The 15,938-nt window shown below is 34.0% G+C and overlaps 1 protein-coding gene across 4 annotated transcripts in view; it reads right to left on the minus strand.

Annotated features, from left to right (window-relative positions):
- Positions 1 to 3,084: 3,084 nt before the first annotated feature.
- NLGN1 (neuroligin 1) overlaps positions 3,085 to 15,938 on the minus strand; it is a gene marked incomplete at both ends in the record, with an annotated part of 650,884 nt that continues 638,030 nt past the window's right edge. For 3 of the 4 annotated variants that reach the window (XM_084231589.1, XM_084231587.1, XM_084231588.1), the window contains 3 exons: positions 3,085 to 3,907; positions 4,726 to 5,515; positions 8,897 to 9,109. In XM_084231589.1, coding sequence (XP_084087715.1) covers positions 3,085 to 3,907; positions 4,726 to 5,515; positions 8,897 to 9,109 — 1,826 coding nt within the window. The remainder of the gene's footprint in view (positions 3,908 to 4,725; positions 5,516 to 8,896; positions 9,110 to 15,938) is intronic. The other variant, XM_084231590.1, reaches the window with a different exon arrangement.

Raw genomic sequence — 15,938 nt, forward strand, 5'->3', positions numbered from 1 at the left:
ATGCCAAAACATTCTTTCGATTTTGTAACATATTTTTTCCAAAGAAAATTATCATCTAATTAAATATATTTTATATATATATTTATTAAAATTTAATAACATTATTCAAAATATGCCTTGAATTTAAAAATGTTTCAGCTTTAAAAACAGTTCTTAATGTTCTACTTATTGTGGGGTATCATTTTACATTCAGAAAACTAGCTGCTATAATTATATAACTAGAAAATAAGACTCATTGACAATGACATTATTACAACTTGGGAATAGTAATAAAGCCTAGAGCTGCTTTATCTTCCACAAAGTTGGTGCTATATTAATTTAGAGAAAATAATAGGGCTAACATTTTCTTAAATTAATATAAAATAGATGTCTGTTATGGTACAGATTGATTTTTGGATAAATTTAAAGTAACAGATAGGTATCAATATGACCATCATTAAACCATATTAAAAAGTTTGATTTTTGTCAAGTGAAAAAGTGAAAGAATTCATTCATAACTTATTTTGTTGTCATTCTACTTGTTTTTTTAATCTTTTGTTTAATCAATTTAGTAAAAGACAGTTTTCTGATTAAACGGTATTTCAGATGCTTAACAATTTTTTTTTATTGGTTTCCATTGGCAGTTCACAGTCTAAAAGCATAACCACATTAGGCAAAAGCTGCATGTAGACCGCTCTGGATTTTGAAGACTTTTGCTTCTAACAGATTTTTATTTGATGTTATCAAGCAATATTTGCATTTTACTGGTAGTTAATAATCCAAAGGGAAAATTATAAGCAAAAAATTTCCTTGAAATTGAAGATTTTTCTCTTTTAGTGTCAGTTTAATGTCTTGCTCAGCACTTTTAAATTCTCTTAGAATGATAACTTTCAATCCATTACTTTCTGATAGTTTAATCACCATTATATTATGAACCTAACTATTCTCAGTCTGTCCATGAAATATCGTACATTTCCAATAAACCTTTCCCTGATGACCAGAATTGGAACCTGTGTTTCTAACTAAAAACAACCAGTACATTTTATTTTTACAACACTTTAGCATACGAGATATTTAAAAATACAAAGCTAAAATTTTTCATATCGGTAAGTTCCTGGGCATACAAATTTATAATGTTGAAGTTTCATCAGTTTCCCCTTAGATGAGACTTGCCTTTAAATGCACGATGCGCTTTCTGTAGAAGTTACCTATATGTCTTCAAAAACCCGACTGGTCTAGAAAAATGACTTTCTGAGACAGTAATATTCCTTTTTTTTTTTTTTGAAAAAAAAGACAAAACAGCAACAAACATTTTAGCTCTTTAATGAGCAAAGATCATGTCTCTTAGCATTGGACTAATAGTCATTATCCAGATTATCTTTATTTCACGCAATGACCAGTGACATGGCCAAGATGTACAAAGTTGTTTCCATCAAGTAGTATACAATTTTTTGTTGTATAATAAGCTTTCATTCTTGAAAAAGAGTAACTGAAAAGAAAGGTTTCTGTTACTGCAGTTAGTTTGTCAGAGAAAGTTCTTTGCATTATCTTACAAACTATCAAAATTGCTAGTCATCTGAAAAAATGTAAAAAAAAATCACATAACTTTAGTCTAATAGAAATATAGTACAGGTAAGAGAGAAAGTATCAGGATGTGCTCTTTAAGTCCATCTCATTTTTTTTAATATAAATGTACATCTGATTACATATACAAACATTTGGAAAGGTCTGTGATATACTGTTACTAGTAAACAACAGGGGGATGAAGAGTTTCCTGTGGTCTTAGAATATTCGCTTAAAATCACACATATTGTGAGACTAAAATCCTCCAGGTGTTGACTCTCCTTCTAGGTTCTTTATCTACTTCGTAATCTACTGAGATTGTGTGAATAAATTCCAATGAATGAACCTCAGTGAGAAAGATAAGTGATGTGAGGAGGGACATAACTTTATATTGAATTATTAGTAGTAAACATTTTGTCATGCAATGTGAGTAAATCAATTAACTGAGAACTGTAATCAGAGTGGTAATTTGGGGCATCCTCATATCGTAAAAGACTGTTGCAAGTAACTCTTTGGACACACTTCACCCTACCCAAAGGAACAAAATACAGAGTAACAAAAACCACAGCAAATTATAGATCCTTTAACACATGTCCAATTAGGATTACATTTGTATCAATTAGTTAGATGGGAATGAAAAGAACATTAAAAACACAGGATTTTTTTTTTTCTGGGATTCATATCAGTGAGTATTCATCACTATACCTAAAGTTTCTTCAAATACCTTTAATAACTAATTCCCTCTATTATCAAAACTACTGTGAATTACTTTATTATAATTACTTTTGCCCCTTAAAATCTTCTTTTGGTTCTGCCAATTGATGGAGGAAGCTTCTATTAAAAAATCCAATGGGATGAGAAGAATTTTAATTACGGCTTAATCAGCAGCACAGCCACCAAGCATATAAATTATCATGCACATCGTGCTAAAAATATCCAGTTTCCTTTATCCCCACAACTTTATACTGACAGCACTTATGTGATAATGTTGTACCTGCCAGTCTTTAAACTTCTCTGTTTTACTGGCAAATTTCAGCATAAGCCTCTGCTAAGGCCATTAACAGCATTGGTGCTTTGTGTATTTATCCAGATATGTAAATATGGTCTACACAATAAAACAGCTCCAAATAAAAACTGGTGGAAATTATCTGACATTCCATTGGTGTGTCCCTTGTGCATATTCATGGTTGTTTTTTGATTTTGATGTTTTATATTTCAGACATAGTTCTTTCCTGTTTGGTGTTCCACATGCCTAATTCCATTACGTAACATAAATCTTCAAAAAATTAATTCTTGAATGTGAATGAAAAAGTATCATTCAGAACAATTGCTTCAAGCAATTGGAATTTGTTTTAAAGTTGATTTGTGTATATATGTACAATTCATTTTTTTCAAAACCCCCAAAGTTCTTGATATGTATATTCACATAATATTCCTCCTTATTTAAATAGTAAGAGTCTTGTAGGTTGAAAGCCAAGGAATCTTCAGTAATCTTTTACTGCAATCCATCAAAAAAAAATAGAGTTTGTTTCTCTTATCTGGCTATACCCTGGTTGTTGAATGTGAATGGGGGTGGGGATGGGGATGGGGCAGAGTATTGTTCTGTCCTCCTGTAAATGTATTGAATGTGTGTAAGGGTTGAATCCCTGGTATAGTGTTGGGAATCATTGTAATGGTGTTGGGTGTCATTAAGGGAACATCATCGGGTGACCTCCTCATAGCTAGTGTGTAATCTGGGGGGCAGGCGGTCCGAAGAACCACCTCATGTGGATGGATGGACTCACATTCATGATCCAAATCAGTGTGCTTCATTTGAAGGGACATGAGCTCCTCTTCTTGGGCATGGGTAAGATCATTGGTTGTTGTACGCTGAGGGCTGCATCTCCGGTGAACATCATGTCTCCTCTTATCCTTTTTGTAGTACAGGGCTGCAAAGGCCAAGATGTTCAGGAATAGCAATGAAGCGCCAACCGCAATCGTGACACTCAGCTCTGTTGAGTAGTCCCTTTGATCCACTGAAAATGGACTTGGCTGTTGCTTGGGATCATCCTGCTTGGCAGTGGGAAAGGCTGATGTGACAGGTACAGAATTTTTTCTTGTAGGTCTGAAAGTGATATCAGTTGATGGCACTTTAGTTGTTGTCGAGGTATACTGAGAAATGTCATTGAGATTATGTAGATGAGGTACCAGCTCCAACCAGAGGTTCACCTTATTGGCTCTGTAATGTTCTTTAACTCTTGGTTTTAATCCAATATGGAGATAAAGTTGGTCTTTCTGGGAATATCTGGTCCATGCTACTTCTTCAAAGCGGTTGGGTTTGGTATGGATGAATTTTGTGTCTTGTGGAACTGGTTGATTTGGGTCACTAGGAAAGAGAAAACAAATTACTTGAACAAACTTACTTTTTCCTTAATCCACATATTACTAATTTAATATTTAATTGAAGAGATAACACAGTTTTTAAACTGTGTTTCAACAACAATTTGGGTCAATTTAGAAATATACATCCCATCACAGGATGATTGCTAGATGGATAATGATGTAATGAGAGTAAACCTCATGTTCTTGGTTTCTCTGCCTACTCAGAGATGGGTTGCTGTTTACTCAAAATTTCAAAAATTTGTACATATATATGTTGCCTCATAGAAAGACTAACAGAGTCCTTAAGGAAGAGGGAAATGACTTGCAATTTAGAACTGGCAGATGAAGATTTGGGTCTTTGTGAGGCAACATACTAGATATAGGAATATCTATATGAAGCTCTCATAGACTCATGTCCCTTCTCTGTAAAATGGGATTAACAGCACCTGATCTGCTCACCTGACTGGTTAGCTTGGAGAATCAAAAGGCATAACAGTATGTAAGCTGGAAAGGACTGTAAAATGTTTGTCACTACTGACTAACAATAACAGTAAGTTCTGTGTAATTAAAAAACAACAACATCTAATTGTGGGGTAATGCAATTGAGATACAAGCCTTTCTTAACAAACATCTAAAAAATAGTAACTAATGCGATGATTTTCAAAACATCACAATATAGAATCCTGAATAAAGGAACTTGCTGTAATTGCTGCTGTTAATCTATTGGTGAAATCATTTTGACTCAAAATATTTATTTTTTGATATACCTAAAAGAATATTTTTTAATCAACTTGTAGAAAATTTGATTCCTTAGATACATACCCAGTTTTTGCAAAATTTGTCCAATATGTCATTACTACTGCACTCAGCATGACATCATTTTTGGAGAAATTGCAAGGAAATAACTCTGTTGGTCCAATCATAGGGATTCCTAGTACATAAGGAACCTCATCTCCATGAGCTGCATCAGCCCAAGCTGGAACCTGATCTGTTTGGCAATGATGGTAAAAGGCATAGAAATATGTAGGTGAACCAAAGTTTGAGTGAAGATCGGCAGTAGCTACAGCTGGTGCCACCCACTGATGGTCTGTAAACAAAGCCAGTAATGTCTTCCTTCTGGTTTCAGGGTTATGACGGTCAGCCCAGTCAGTATACATGAATTTAATGGTTTCTCTCAAAACATCCTTGCCTTCAGGATACCCATATAGATTATCAACAAAATTGGAAACAGCAAAGTCAAAATCACTAGCTGAAATGCCATCATCGCTATCTACTATATTTTCAACAAACTTTAACCCTTCCCCTTGGTTAACACCTAACATTATATCATAGTTGAGAAACTCTCCTTGCTCCATCAATATCTGAGGGTCATCAGGTATGACATCGCCATCAATCACAGGTCCAAAGGCTATGTGGTATCGTGCTGGTTGAATATCTTGGTCAACAAGTTCTTTGTAAGGCTTCTTCTGTAGACATTCCACTAACTCTACTGTATCTGAAACATTGCAACCAACTTTTGTGGCCAACATTCTAGCATATTTTGCAGGTTGGAAACTAACAGCCCAGCTGGAAAGAGCTGTTCCACTCTGAGCTATTGCTCGTTGAAAAAGTCCTATAGGAAAACAACAAAGAGTTTCAGATGAATGTTGAACAAATTTGTGAGTAAACAGTAACATCTACTATTTTAGACATGTATATAAAAACCCAGGTACAAATCAAGAAACAGAGATATCGACATTTTTGTTCAAGAGAAAGTACATATAGTCATCCCCAGGGTACAATGAATCGGAGTGGTAAACTTAAGTCCTATGCCTTGAGTAACAACTACTTCAGAGATCAAGAGGTCTAAATTGTGCAGTGTCTCAAAGAGGTTATTAGCAAGGAGAGGAAGAGAATGCCTAAATATCAGTGGAAAAAGTCCCACATATTTTCTTCACTCAGCATGTACTCATGATATTATCAAAACTAAGCATAGGGGGTCAACTCTCTCCTGTTTAACTCTTCATAGGCTGTATTGTCTTTGGGAGATGTTTCCTCTAACTTGACTACATCTATCTTCCTTCAAAATGGCTTTATATATTTGTTTTAAAATATATTTTAGAATTCTTTTAAAAAAGAATTGTTGAGAGACCACACAAATTCTGGGATTGGAGATTTGCTAATACCCTGGGAATGGCCCTAAAGACACACAAAACAAAATATCACTTTACACATACTCTTTCCAGCTCTTCATGTCAGACATAGTATGCTGATTATTCATCTTTCAGAAGAAGACATAACATTGGAAGTGTTTTCACTAGGTTAAAGAAAAAACCATCAGCAGAAGGATTTAGTTGGGAGGTTGGGATGATTTAACTTTTCCACCATTGAATGTGCACTGCCATATTTTATTATAAAAGATGAACTTAGTTTACTGCTTTTCACTTAATTGCATTTAAGAATTACAAATCATGGTCTCCTATAAAGTTTGGCAAGTGCTGCATGCCATTCAAATTTACTAATATACTTTATCTATATTTAAATAAAATTCCTGTTTTAAAATATAATTTATTTTCCTTTTTAAAATTATTTTCCCAATTTTCAAATGCTGCTTTACAGTTCAGTTATTTAAACACATCCTCAATTAATCATATGTGCTATTGAGTTAAGTGTTTTCACAAAGTGCTAAAACAGCATCTAAATTAGAAGCAAAGTTTTAGATTTTTCTCCAGACACATATATGTATTGCAAATGTCTGTGATATGTTCCTAGATAATTCTAAAAATATTCACAAAGTCAAACAATGTGAATTTAAATTTATTTTGCTTGCTGACATCTTATGAACATATTTTAATTTGCTAGAGCAAAGCACACTGGAGCAAAGTGCATAAATACTGATAATTTTTTTAAAATTATGTAGTCTATATGTTTGTCAACATTTGCTCAGAAAGATATTTCTCTCATTAAAAACTTTACAACTAAAATAACCATGCTAATTTCTAGAACGTTCTTTCACTTTGCAGAGGCTCAATGATATTAACTAAATGTACTAGAAAAGATGTGGGAGAAAAATGCACATCAACTTAAATATAGCCCAATATATACCAGCTGGGTATTGGGGAAACTATATATTTTATCATGTGCAAGCTGTATTTGAGTTATGGTAGCTACAAGTCTGTTTGCAGGTTGGCAGAATTAGCCTGATGAATTCAAGAGCATTTCCTAATCAAATCAGACAGCTTTATCAGTGGAGTTAGGCTTATTAGCACTAGATCAAACATAAATCCATTTCTCTGGTTTAGGCATGGACAAGATTTCCTTGAGGAGTATAATGAATGTTATATATTCAACAGTTTGCATAGCCTCTTGCTACTGTTTACCAGGTCACACTAGATGAACAGCTATGCTAGCTGATGAACTAATTGATTCATCTATTCAATGCCAGTATTTTTCATTTTCTCTAGTTTTTTCAATTTTTGTTCAGTTTTCAGAACTGTATTTTTAATTTTTATTTTTTTTCTTTACTTTTGACTTTTTCAAATACTAGTTTTAACTGGCTGATGCTGATTTTGGTATCCTTTTTTGCTTTACATTTACAAAAATTTCAGAAAAAAATGGGAAGAATAACAATTGTCTTCAAATAACCCTAAGAAATTTGAACAGATCATCTAAAGGTAACCAAGACAAATATTGGCATTAGTATAACCTAAGGCTAGAACAATCCAATCTGTTCAATTAAAAAAAACAAAACAAAACAAAAAATTTATTTCAAAAAAGATCAGAAGTTCTATGCAATTTGGCAATGTTCTTATATATGTCATTTTGTCATCTCTAGTCAGAACCTACTAATATAAATGAAAAGCTCTGTAAAGTATGTCTATTAATTAATTCTATAATAATATATGATTTTCCAAATATGTAACTCATTTGATGACTGTTCTTTTGAGATTCTACACACATACATCTTTGATACAAAAAAATAAACATTCTATTCTGGTGTTCATATAATAAAGCTCACTCTTACAGATTAAGACACATCATGAAATATACCCAACAGTATATATTATCTTAGATTTATAAATGACAATTTAATAGACTGGTAATATAAGATGTGTTATGTTAATGCATATTTTCTATTAATGTGTGTAAGAGAGAGAAAGTGGTATTTACGTACACTTCTCTAACAAAGCACTTATGTTTTTGTGGCTATTTCAAGTTAATTATACAAGTAGAATGGATGACTAAATAATAGGAAAATGGGAGACCATCAAAAAAAAAAAAAAGGTAAACCTTGGACAGGCAATTTGGAGAAAGTTTGTCAAGGTCAGAAAATGGAGACAAGAATAATATTTCCTGGGTTTAAGCAGCCTCTGTGTTCCATGCAGCTTTGCCAAGATTCAAGGATAAAAAAAACAGCACTTTGGGAGTTGAAAATAGAAAAAGCACAAATTTGAACATATTTTGCTTTTTAATCAAAAACTCTAGTAGTGACCTTGATGCATTGACAATTTTGGATCATGCATGCAAAATAATCAAACATCCATTCTCAACTCAGACTACAAGTGAAAATCACATTTTCAGACAAACTATTTTACAACTGCTTCCTATCATCTTACTAGTAAAGTGTCTTAAATGTCTATTGTCTTGAAAATAGATCATATACAATCCCTGCTTTAAAAAACACTTGTCTTTGATTTTGATTACTGAATAAACAGAGATGACACAACCGAACTTCTTTGATTTTCCTAAAAATCATCCTTTGGAGGAAAGAGAAAAATGGTAATGATAACTATTGTGAAGTGTGCTTGAAAGGGCATCTTTACCAGGATCCAAAGAGACAGAGAAAAGAGTGTGACAAAATTTTAAACATGCATAGAAAAGCTGAAGAAACACTCTTAAGTAGTTTAACCTCACACTCAGTTTGAACAGAGAAATATATACAGAGCATCACATACTACCGATGGTGGTGGCATGCAGACACCAAAATTGTCAAAATTTGCAACCTGCATAATACCTTTGGTTGAATTGCTCCAACGGTTACCTTCAGAATAATGGGATAAAGTCAGCAGATTGACACATGAACCCCCAGCACCAGATCCAAAAACAGTGATTCGTAAGGGGTCACCACCGAAGAATCCAATGTTTTCACTAGTCCATCTTAAAGCCTGTATGAGATCAAGGAGTCCATAGTTTCCTTTTGCAGCCTGATCCCCTGTGCTCAAGAAACCTGAAAAACAGGAAAAGACACCTTAGAATCTCCTTTTGAGTTGACATCAATCAAAGAGGCATTAAATTTAAGTACATTTGAAGCCAGTGTTCATCAAAGTGGATATCGACCAAATTCCTTAGTAAAAAATTATTTCCCACATGAATCAAATATTTATTTAAGAAAGATGTGCTGGGCCTCCTTAGTGGTGCAAGGGGTTAAGACACAGCCTATGAAGCTGTTCGCAAACTCTGCAGCACGAGTTTGATCCCCCAGCAGGCCAGGGAGCAACCCACATGGTGCAGCAGACCTCTCCTGCCTCGCTTGCTGCTCCCCTCAGCAATGTACTTCGGTGGATCTGCCTGTTCTGTTCCCCACTCTGTCTCTAGTGGATCCTTTCACACCCCACACCTCTGGCCTGTACCCCAGTTCTTGTATGCATAAATAAATAAATCTTTAAAAAGAAAAAAAAGAAAGATGCGCTTTCTTTTTTAGAGTTAGAGAAAATTTCAATCTCTATGTTTTTAGTATTTAATTTCTGGAAACATTAAGTTATATATACATAAATACACCTATACACAAATATGTGTATGTATATACATACAGATGGCAGATATGTGTATACACACACATATGTGTGTGTGTATACACATATATGTAAGTCCATAGTATTTGGCTTAAAAAAGTGGGAAAGAAATATTCTGTGCTTATCAGTGCTTTTGCCGAGATACAGATTATTGTGGTCAGCTCATTGAGTCAAATTGATATGCACTTTAAAATAGAGACCATATTGAATATTAAGGAGCCACTCTTTGAAGACAGGAGACCTTGAATAATATTGAGGCATTCTTCTAGGGACTTGTGAATATGACTCAGAAAAATATCTCATTAAGGATTTTTGCATTTTAAACATGAAAAGATTTAAAACTTTGAGATTAATACCTTAAACCCTTCCAGTTAAAAATACAACTGAAAATTCCATGTGCTAACTCTTATCTCCTTACTTGTCAAGCCTAGTTAGTTCTTCGACATTTTATCTCTGTATCCTGATTTCCACTCATGTCATTGACTTTTTAGGTTCTCCTTTTCTTAGAATTCTGAAAGTCTTGTAGTTAGTCAAACTTACAATAAAAAAAGTTTATTGTCTGTCTAAAATACAGCAATAACTATGAAAATAAGTTATTTCCTTTTGGGGGAGGGAAACAGCATTCCCAGGAAAAAAAATTAATTATTCAGCTATTTAATGTACTTGCACCAGAAATGTAAAACCTCAAAACATTACTACTTTTTAAACTTAAGACTAACTTTGAAAATTCCTGATTATGTCAATAATTATTTCACCGGCTCATATATCTGCAATTGCGATTCCACTCTTTATTCAAAGAATTTATTTAATAGCATTCTTCACACACCCCCCAAATTCATTCTACTGAAAATCATGCCCGATTTTTCCTTTTTTCTTCCTTAAAGTATCATTGCTTTACAACACTGTATATTATTTAGGGGGAACATGTTTATACCTCTATGTGTTACCATACCACACCCACCACCAAAGAACCCATAATTCTTCACCATAGACCACTGGGCTCCCTCCCTCATTTTCTCCCACCCCTACCTATCTCTCCTAGCAGTCTTGGTAGTTATCCAAATAGTGCAAAAACAGTGATTTGTAGGATAATGCACTCCCATGTTCATTGCAGTACTATTTACTATAGCTAAGTTACGGAAACAAATTTAAGTGCCCAATTCACAGATAAGTTACAAAGGGTGTGATCTGTATACAACAAGGAATACAATTCCATTATAAAAATATATCATTGTTCTTATATGGAATTACTAGTTCTTGTTTTCTGTTAAATAGCTCATAAATAATTAAAATATCTTTTCTGAACAATATTCTGTTCTAATGGGGAAAACTGCTATTCCAAAATAAAATCCTCATAATCAAATGTGATTGGATTATTTCCATTCATTTCTCTTTGATTCAAAATGATATTTAAAAACTCTTCAAATCAGACACTTGGGAGTCTGTGTAGGGAAAAGGAACACATACACATGACCTCCCTGGTGGCGCAGCGGTTGGGCGCTGGGTTGCAAAGCTGCCCGCGGCCTCTGCGGCGCCGGTTCGATCCCCGGCTGCTCCCTGGCCACCGGAGGAGGGTCCTGCATGGCGCGCGGACCTCTCCTGCCGCCCGCTGCTCCCCTCAGCAGTGTACTTCGGTCCTTCTGCCTGCTCTGCTCCCCGCTCTGGCTCTGGTGAATTCTCTTACCCTCCCGCACTTCTGACTGTACCCAGTGCATGTATAAACAAAAAACAAACAAACAAACAAACAAATAAATAAACATGCCTCTATAAAAACAAAAAAAAAGAAATTAAAAAAAAAGAACACACACACAATGCCATTTAGTCTTAGAAAGCAACGAAAGATAAAGTAAAAATAATTCTCTTTTGTAGATATACTCTGGAAAACTCTCTGAAATGGTACTGACCTTAATGTTATATAACTTAGTGGTATTTAAAAACTGCATATCTTGGTGCATTTGTTTGCACCATTTATTTGTTTGTTGCTTGAGAGATAGTTTGCCTCTTTTTTTTTTTAACATTACTTTATTTTTATTTTTTTTTTAAATAATAGATAGTTTGCTTCTTAATGGCCCATCATGGCAAAAGCAAACTGAGTGACTGGTAAAGGCTTCTGATTTCTGGCAGTTGGACATAGGACATATAGTGGTGAGAAGAAGGTGACTGCCAGTAGATGCCTGGGAAGAAAAAAACCTATGGATGTTTCTCTGTGCTTCAGTCCCCAACTTCCCAATATTTTCACTGTCTTTAAGGTAAACAGGTGAGATTGATTCTATATTAAATTTATATTAAATTTTAACATTTTATGATACTTTCCTCAAATAGGAATAAATTATTTTAACCAAATCCTTCTGAATATAGAGAGTAAAGGCTTAAAAAAAAAAAAAAAGCCCTGATGTATTTAGCTCTGAAAACATGCGCACCATTCTCACTTCAAGAATGGCTCAAGACACTGGGGAGAAAGTATCCTCCCTAAATCCCAACTCCCACGCCATTTTCTCTATAATCCATCCAAACCTAAAACTGTTAATGTTCACACTACTAGGTCTCCATGTCAATAAAAGCTTATCCAACATTCCCTGAATTAGATTATTGAGTACTTCTTGTCTAAGAAAATCTGGACAACAAACTGGTATCAAAACTGACAAAATTCCTGTGCTTTCTAGATAACTGTTCTCACAAAGTAGTAAAAAAAAGAAAGAAAATCTTCAGGAACTATACAGTTCAGAACTATACTACATAGCTTCAGAAATAATAAGGGCTATAAAATTTTTGTAAATTTCTGAAATATCTAATGCATACTTTGGTCATTCTCATTTACTCCCATAGTAACACATGTCCATGTGTGCCGTTTGTAATTTATAATTTGCCTATATATTCATTTCTCTTTATTTTCTCCAAACTGGATACTCAATTGTACTGGCCTTTGGAAGATCATTCTATACTTGTTTTCTGAATGAAAGCAGACATTGATATATCGTAACTGATATATTGCAATGGTCTCACACAGAGACCGACAATTATACTTACTGAAATTGTCAAATTTAGTAAACTTAGTAAACTTTTCAAATGAAACAGAGCTATATGTCTTTTTTTTTTAATGGTAGTAGTGAAGTGGGATTCAAACGAGTAGTCAATCCGTGGAAAATTTTCATAGACATGGGATGGTTGACAGTAGATTTAAAGGGAGGAAAATCTTGCAGTATTATATAGGGACTACTTGAAAGAGGAAGACTCATGGAGCAGTAGGCTAGTCCAGAATATCAGGCCAGATTATTGTCTCAAGAACATAAAGCTTGAGAGACATTGGAGATTTTCTCAACAGTGTTGTAAAAACAGCACCAGACTGAATAGGACAACTTTAATGTATAAACAAGTGACTGCATGAGCAAGTTAGCCCTCTGAATTTTGGTTTCTTAATAAACACTAGTAAAATTACCTAATCTGCAGTGATATTATTATTTCAAGAGATAATGTTTTTGGTGCACAAGAAACTGAATAACTGTTGGGTAAAAGTGTTTTGACTTTATAATATTTGATATTTTTCCTCATTATGACCTGCTTCATTAAAAAAAAAAATCCTTTTTTGAAGAGAAATCTAAATTTCAAAATAATTAAAAAAAGAGCAGGTTTATAAAATTACAGAATTTTAAATATCAATCAATCAATCAATGACCGATAGACAATAAAGTCCACCATAGAGCGTTTTCAAAAACTATTTTACAGAATGTAGTTTGCAAGAAATTGAATATACCTATGTTGTCATCTAAGTTTTAATCAGGATATTTGTTAATACATAAACATATTTAAGAAATCCTATTAAAGGTAAAAAGTGTTTGTATTTACTGTATGTAGTTCCTTAAAATTTATCTCATTCAATTGAGTTGTATTGAAATGAAAAGTTTTGTGAGCTAAGATTCTATTATTATTAAATAGAAGACACTGTGTCTTGATTTGCTGATCACTCATTAATTTACAATAGTTAGCAAAATTGCTAACAAATATTAGTAGCACATATGTTTAGACCGTAGAAGAAATGCAGAAAGAAAAGGGAGAAGTGATATATGAGTAATTCTTTTTTTTTTGAATTTTAACAAATTATTTTATTTAGAAGAAGTTTGTTAAACATAAGAAATGCTAACATTCTAATTTTTTATTTGTACTTTAATTGTAAGCTTGAATAAAATACAGTCATATGCATTTTTTAAAAGAATCATATAAGATATAACATTATTGCTAGAAAAAACAGATAATGTAAAAATTTTGCTAATAACAAATATGAGTAATCTGACCATTATAAAACAGTCAGTAGCAGTCAGCTACACATAGGAAAGAGATGTGTTCTTTACTCTTATACTAGCGAGCCTTGAGAAAGAAGCCAATAAAAAGGGAAAGTATGGGAGATAATGTCTGGGTATTGCATGATTCTTATCCGAAACAAATATTAAATTCATCACATATTACTAGGTGAAATTAGATATGAGAATAAATTTTCTCTAGTCCTCAGTGTATCTTCATTCATTCATTCATTTCATATCATTATGAAATCTATAATAGGGAGCCTAATACAATTGGAATACAATTTATTCTGGGGGTCATCATTCTTTTAATATTATTATTTGGGTGCTAAAATTGCCCCATCCTTGGCCAATGAGACCCTCTCCAAGCAGGCCCTTCTGTCATTTGGACCGGCCCAGGTCCTTTTCATCTTTGAGACAGAAATACCTATAACTTACTAACACATGGCCAATGAGACCCTCTCCAAGCAGGCCTCTCTGTCATTTGGACCAGCCCAGGTCCCTTTCATCTTTGAGACAGAAATACCTATAACGTACTAACACAAACACAAAGACACATACACAACAAACAAAACCAACCAGCAACAACAAGTCTATAACTACCAAAGCTAAATTATATTTAGTGATTTAGAGTTTGTGAAGTATGAAAAGAGTATGGTAATTTGAGTTACCTGATGATGCCATTAGAATAAAAGAAAGGCGGTATCCTTCTTGGTGGTGTAGAGGTTAAAGTCTCAGTGCTATCAATCTATTGCCAGGCACTGTGACATGAGTTTGATCCCAGGCCAGGGAGCTACCCACATGGCACAGCAGACCACTCCTGCCTCACTTACTGCTCCCCTCAGCAGTGTATTTCAGTAAATCTACCTGTTATGTTCCCCACTGTGTCCTATCACACCCTGCAACTCTGGCCTACACCCCAGTTCTTATATGTATAAATAAATAAAAATAAATAAAACAGAGGCATCAAGGAGGGTTGGGAAAAACTCCTTCCTTCAACACTATTTTTTTTATTTAAATATTTTATTTTATATAATTCTTACATCTTTTTTCATCTTTGCACAATGTATGCATTTTCATTTTGGTTATATTCCCCATACAATTGCACCCTCCCCCTTATTTTGACTCTAGTCCTTCCTTTCCCTGCCCCTCCCCCCTGTAGTGTGTCTCTGGTTTATAGTTGCTTGTTGATTTTGATTTTTACTTTGTATTGATTAGTCTTTTTCCTGGTCTCTTATTTAGGTTTTCTAAATTCCTGCTATGAGTGAGACTATCAAGTATTTTTCTTTCTGACTTATTTCGCTGAGCATGATCCCTTCTAGCTCCATCCATGTTGCTGCAAACTGCATGTGTTTATCTTTTTTAATTGCTGAGTAATATTCCATGGTGTATATATGCCACATCTTCTTGATCCAGTCATCTATTTTTGGGCATTTGGGTTGTTTCCAAAGCTTAGCTATTGTAAATAGTGCTGCTATAAACATAGGGGTGCAGGTGCTCTTTGGAGTTGATGTTTCTGTGTCCTTTGGGTAAATACCTAGGAGTGGAATTGCTGGATCATATGGAAGCTCTATGTTTAGTAGTTCCTTCCTTGAACACTTAAATACAGTTTGAAAATTGTAAAATGTAGGAAAAATGTATACAAAATGATTTAGCACCCAATCTCTGGGTTTAAATTCAAACTGAGTTGTTGTTGCCCTGTAGTCACTGGTATAGTGGTCTCTCTCCCTGAATAACCAGAACATCTTTGTGTTCTGAAACTTAAGCTATTTATCATTGAAAAAATATGCCATGAAGTAGTCAAGTATTCAATAACAAATGGCTGAACTTCCTACTAGGACTTTTATCATCATGCTCTTTTGCCTGTTGGAAGAGGTAGCTAAATGAACTTGGCCTTTCATTTGATTGTCAGAATGCCCTCGGAATGACAGAATAGTAATACACACTATGTTCAATACATTTAACATAC

Source organism: Talpa europaea (genome assembly GCF_964194135.1).
Source record: "Talpa europaea genome assembly, chromosome: 4".
In the NCBI taxonomy this organism is placed as follows: Eukaryota; Metazoa; Chordata; class Mammalia; order Eulipotyphla; family Talpidae; genus Talpa; species Talpa europaea.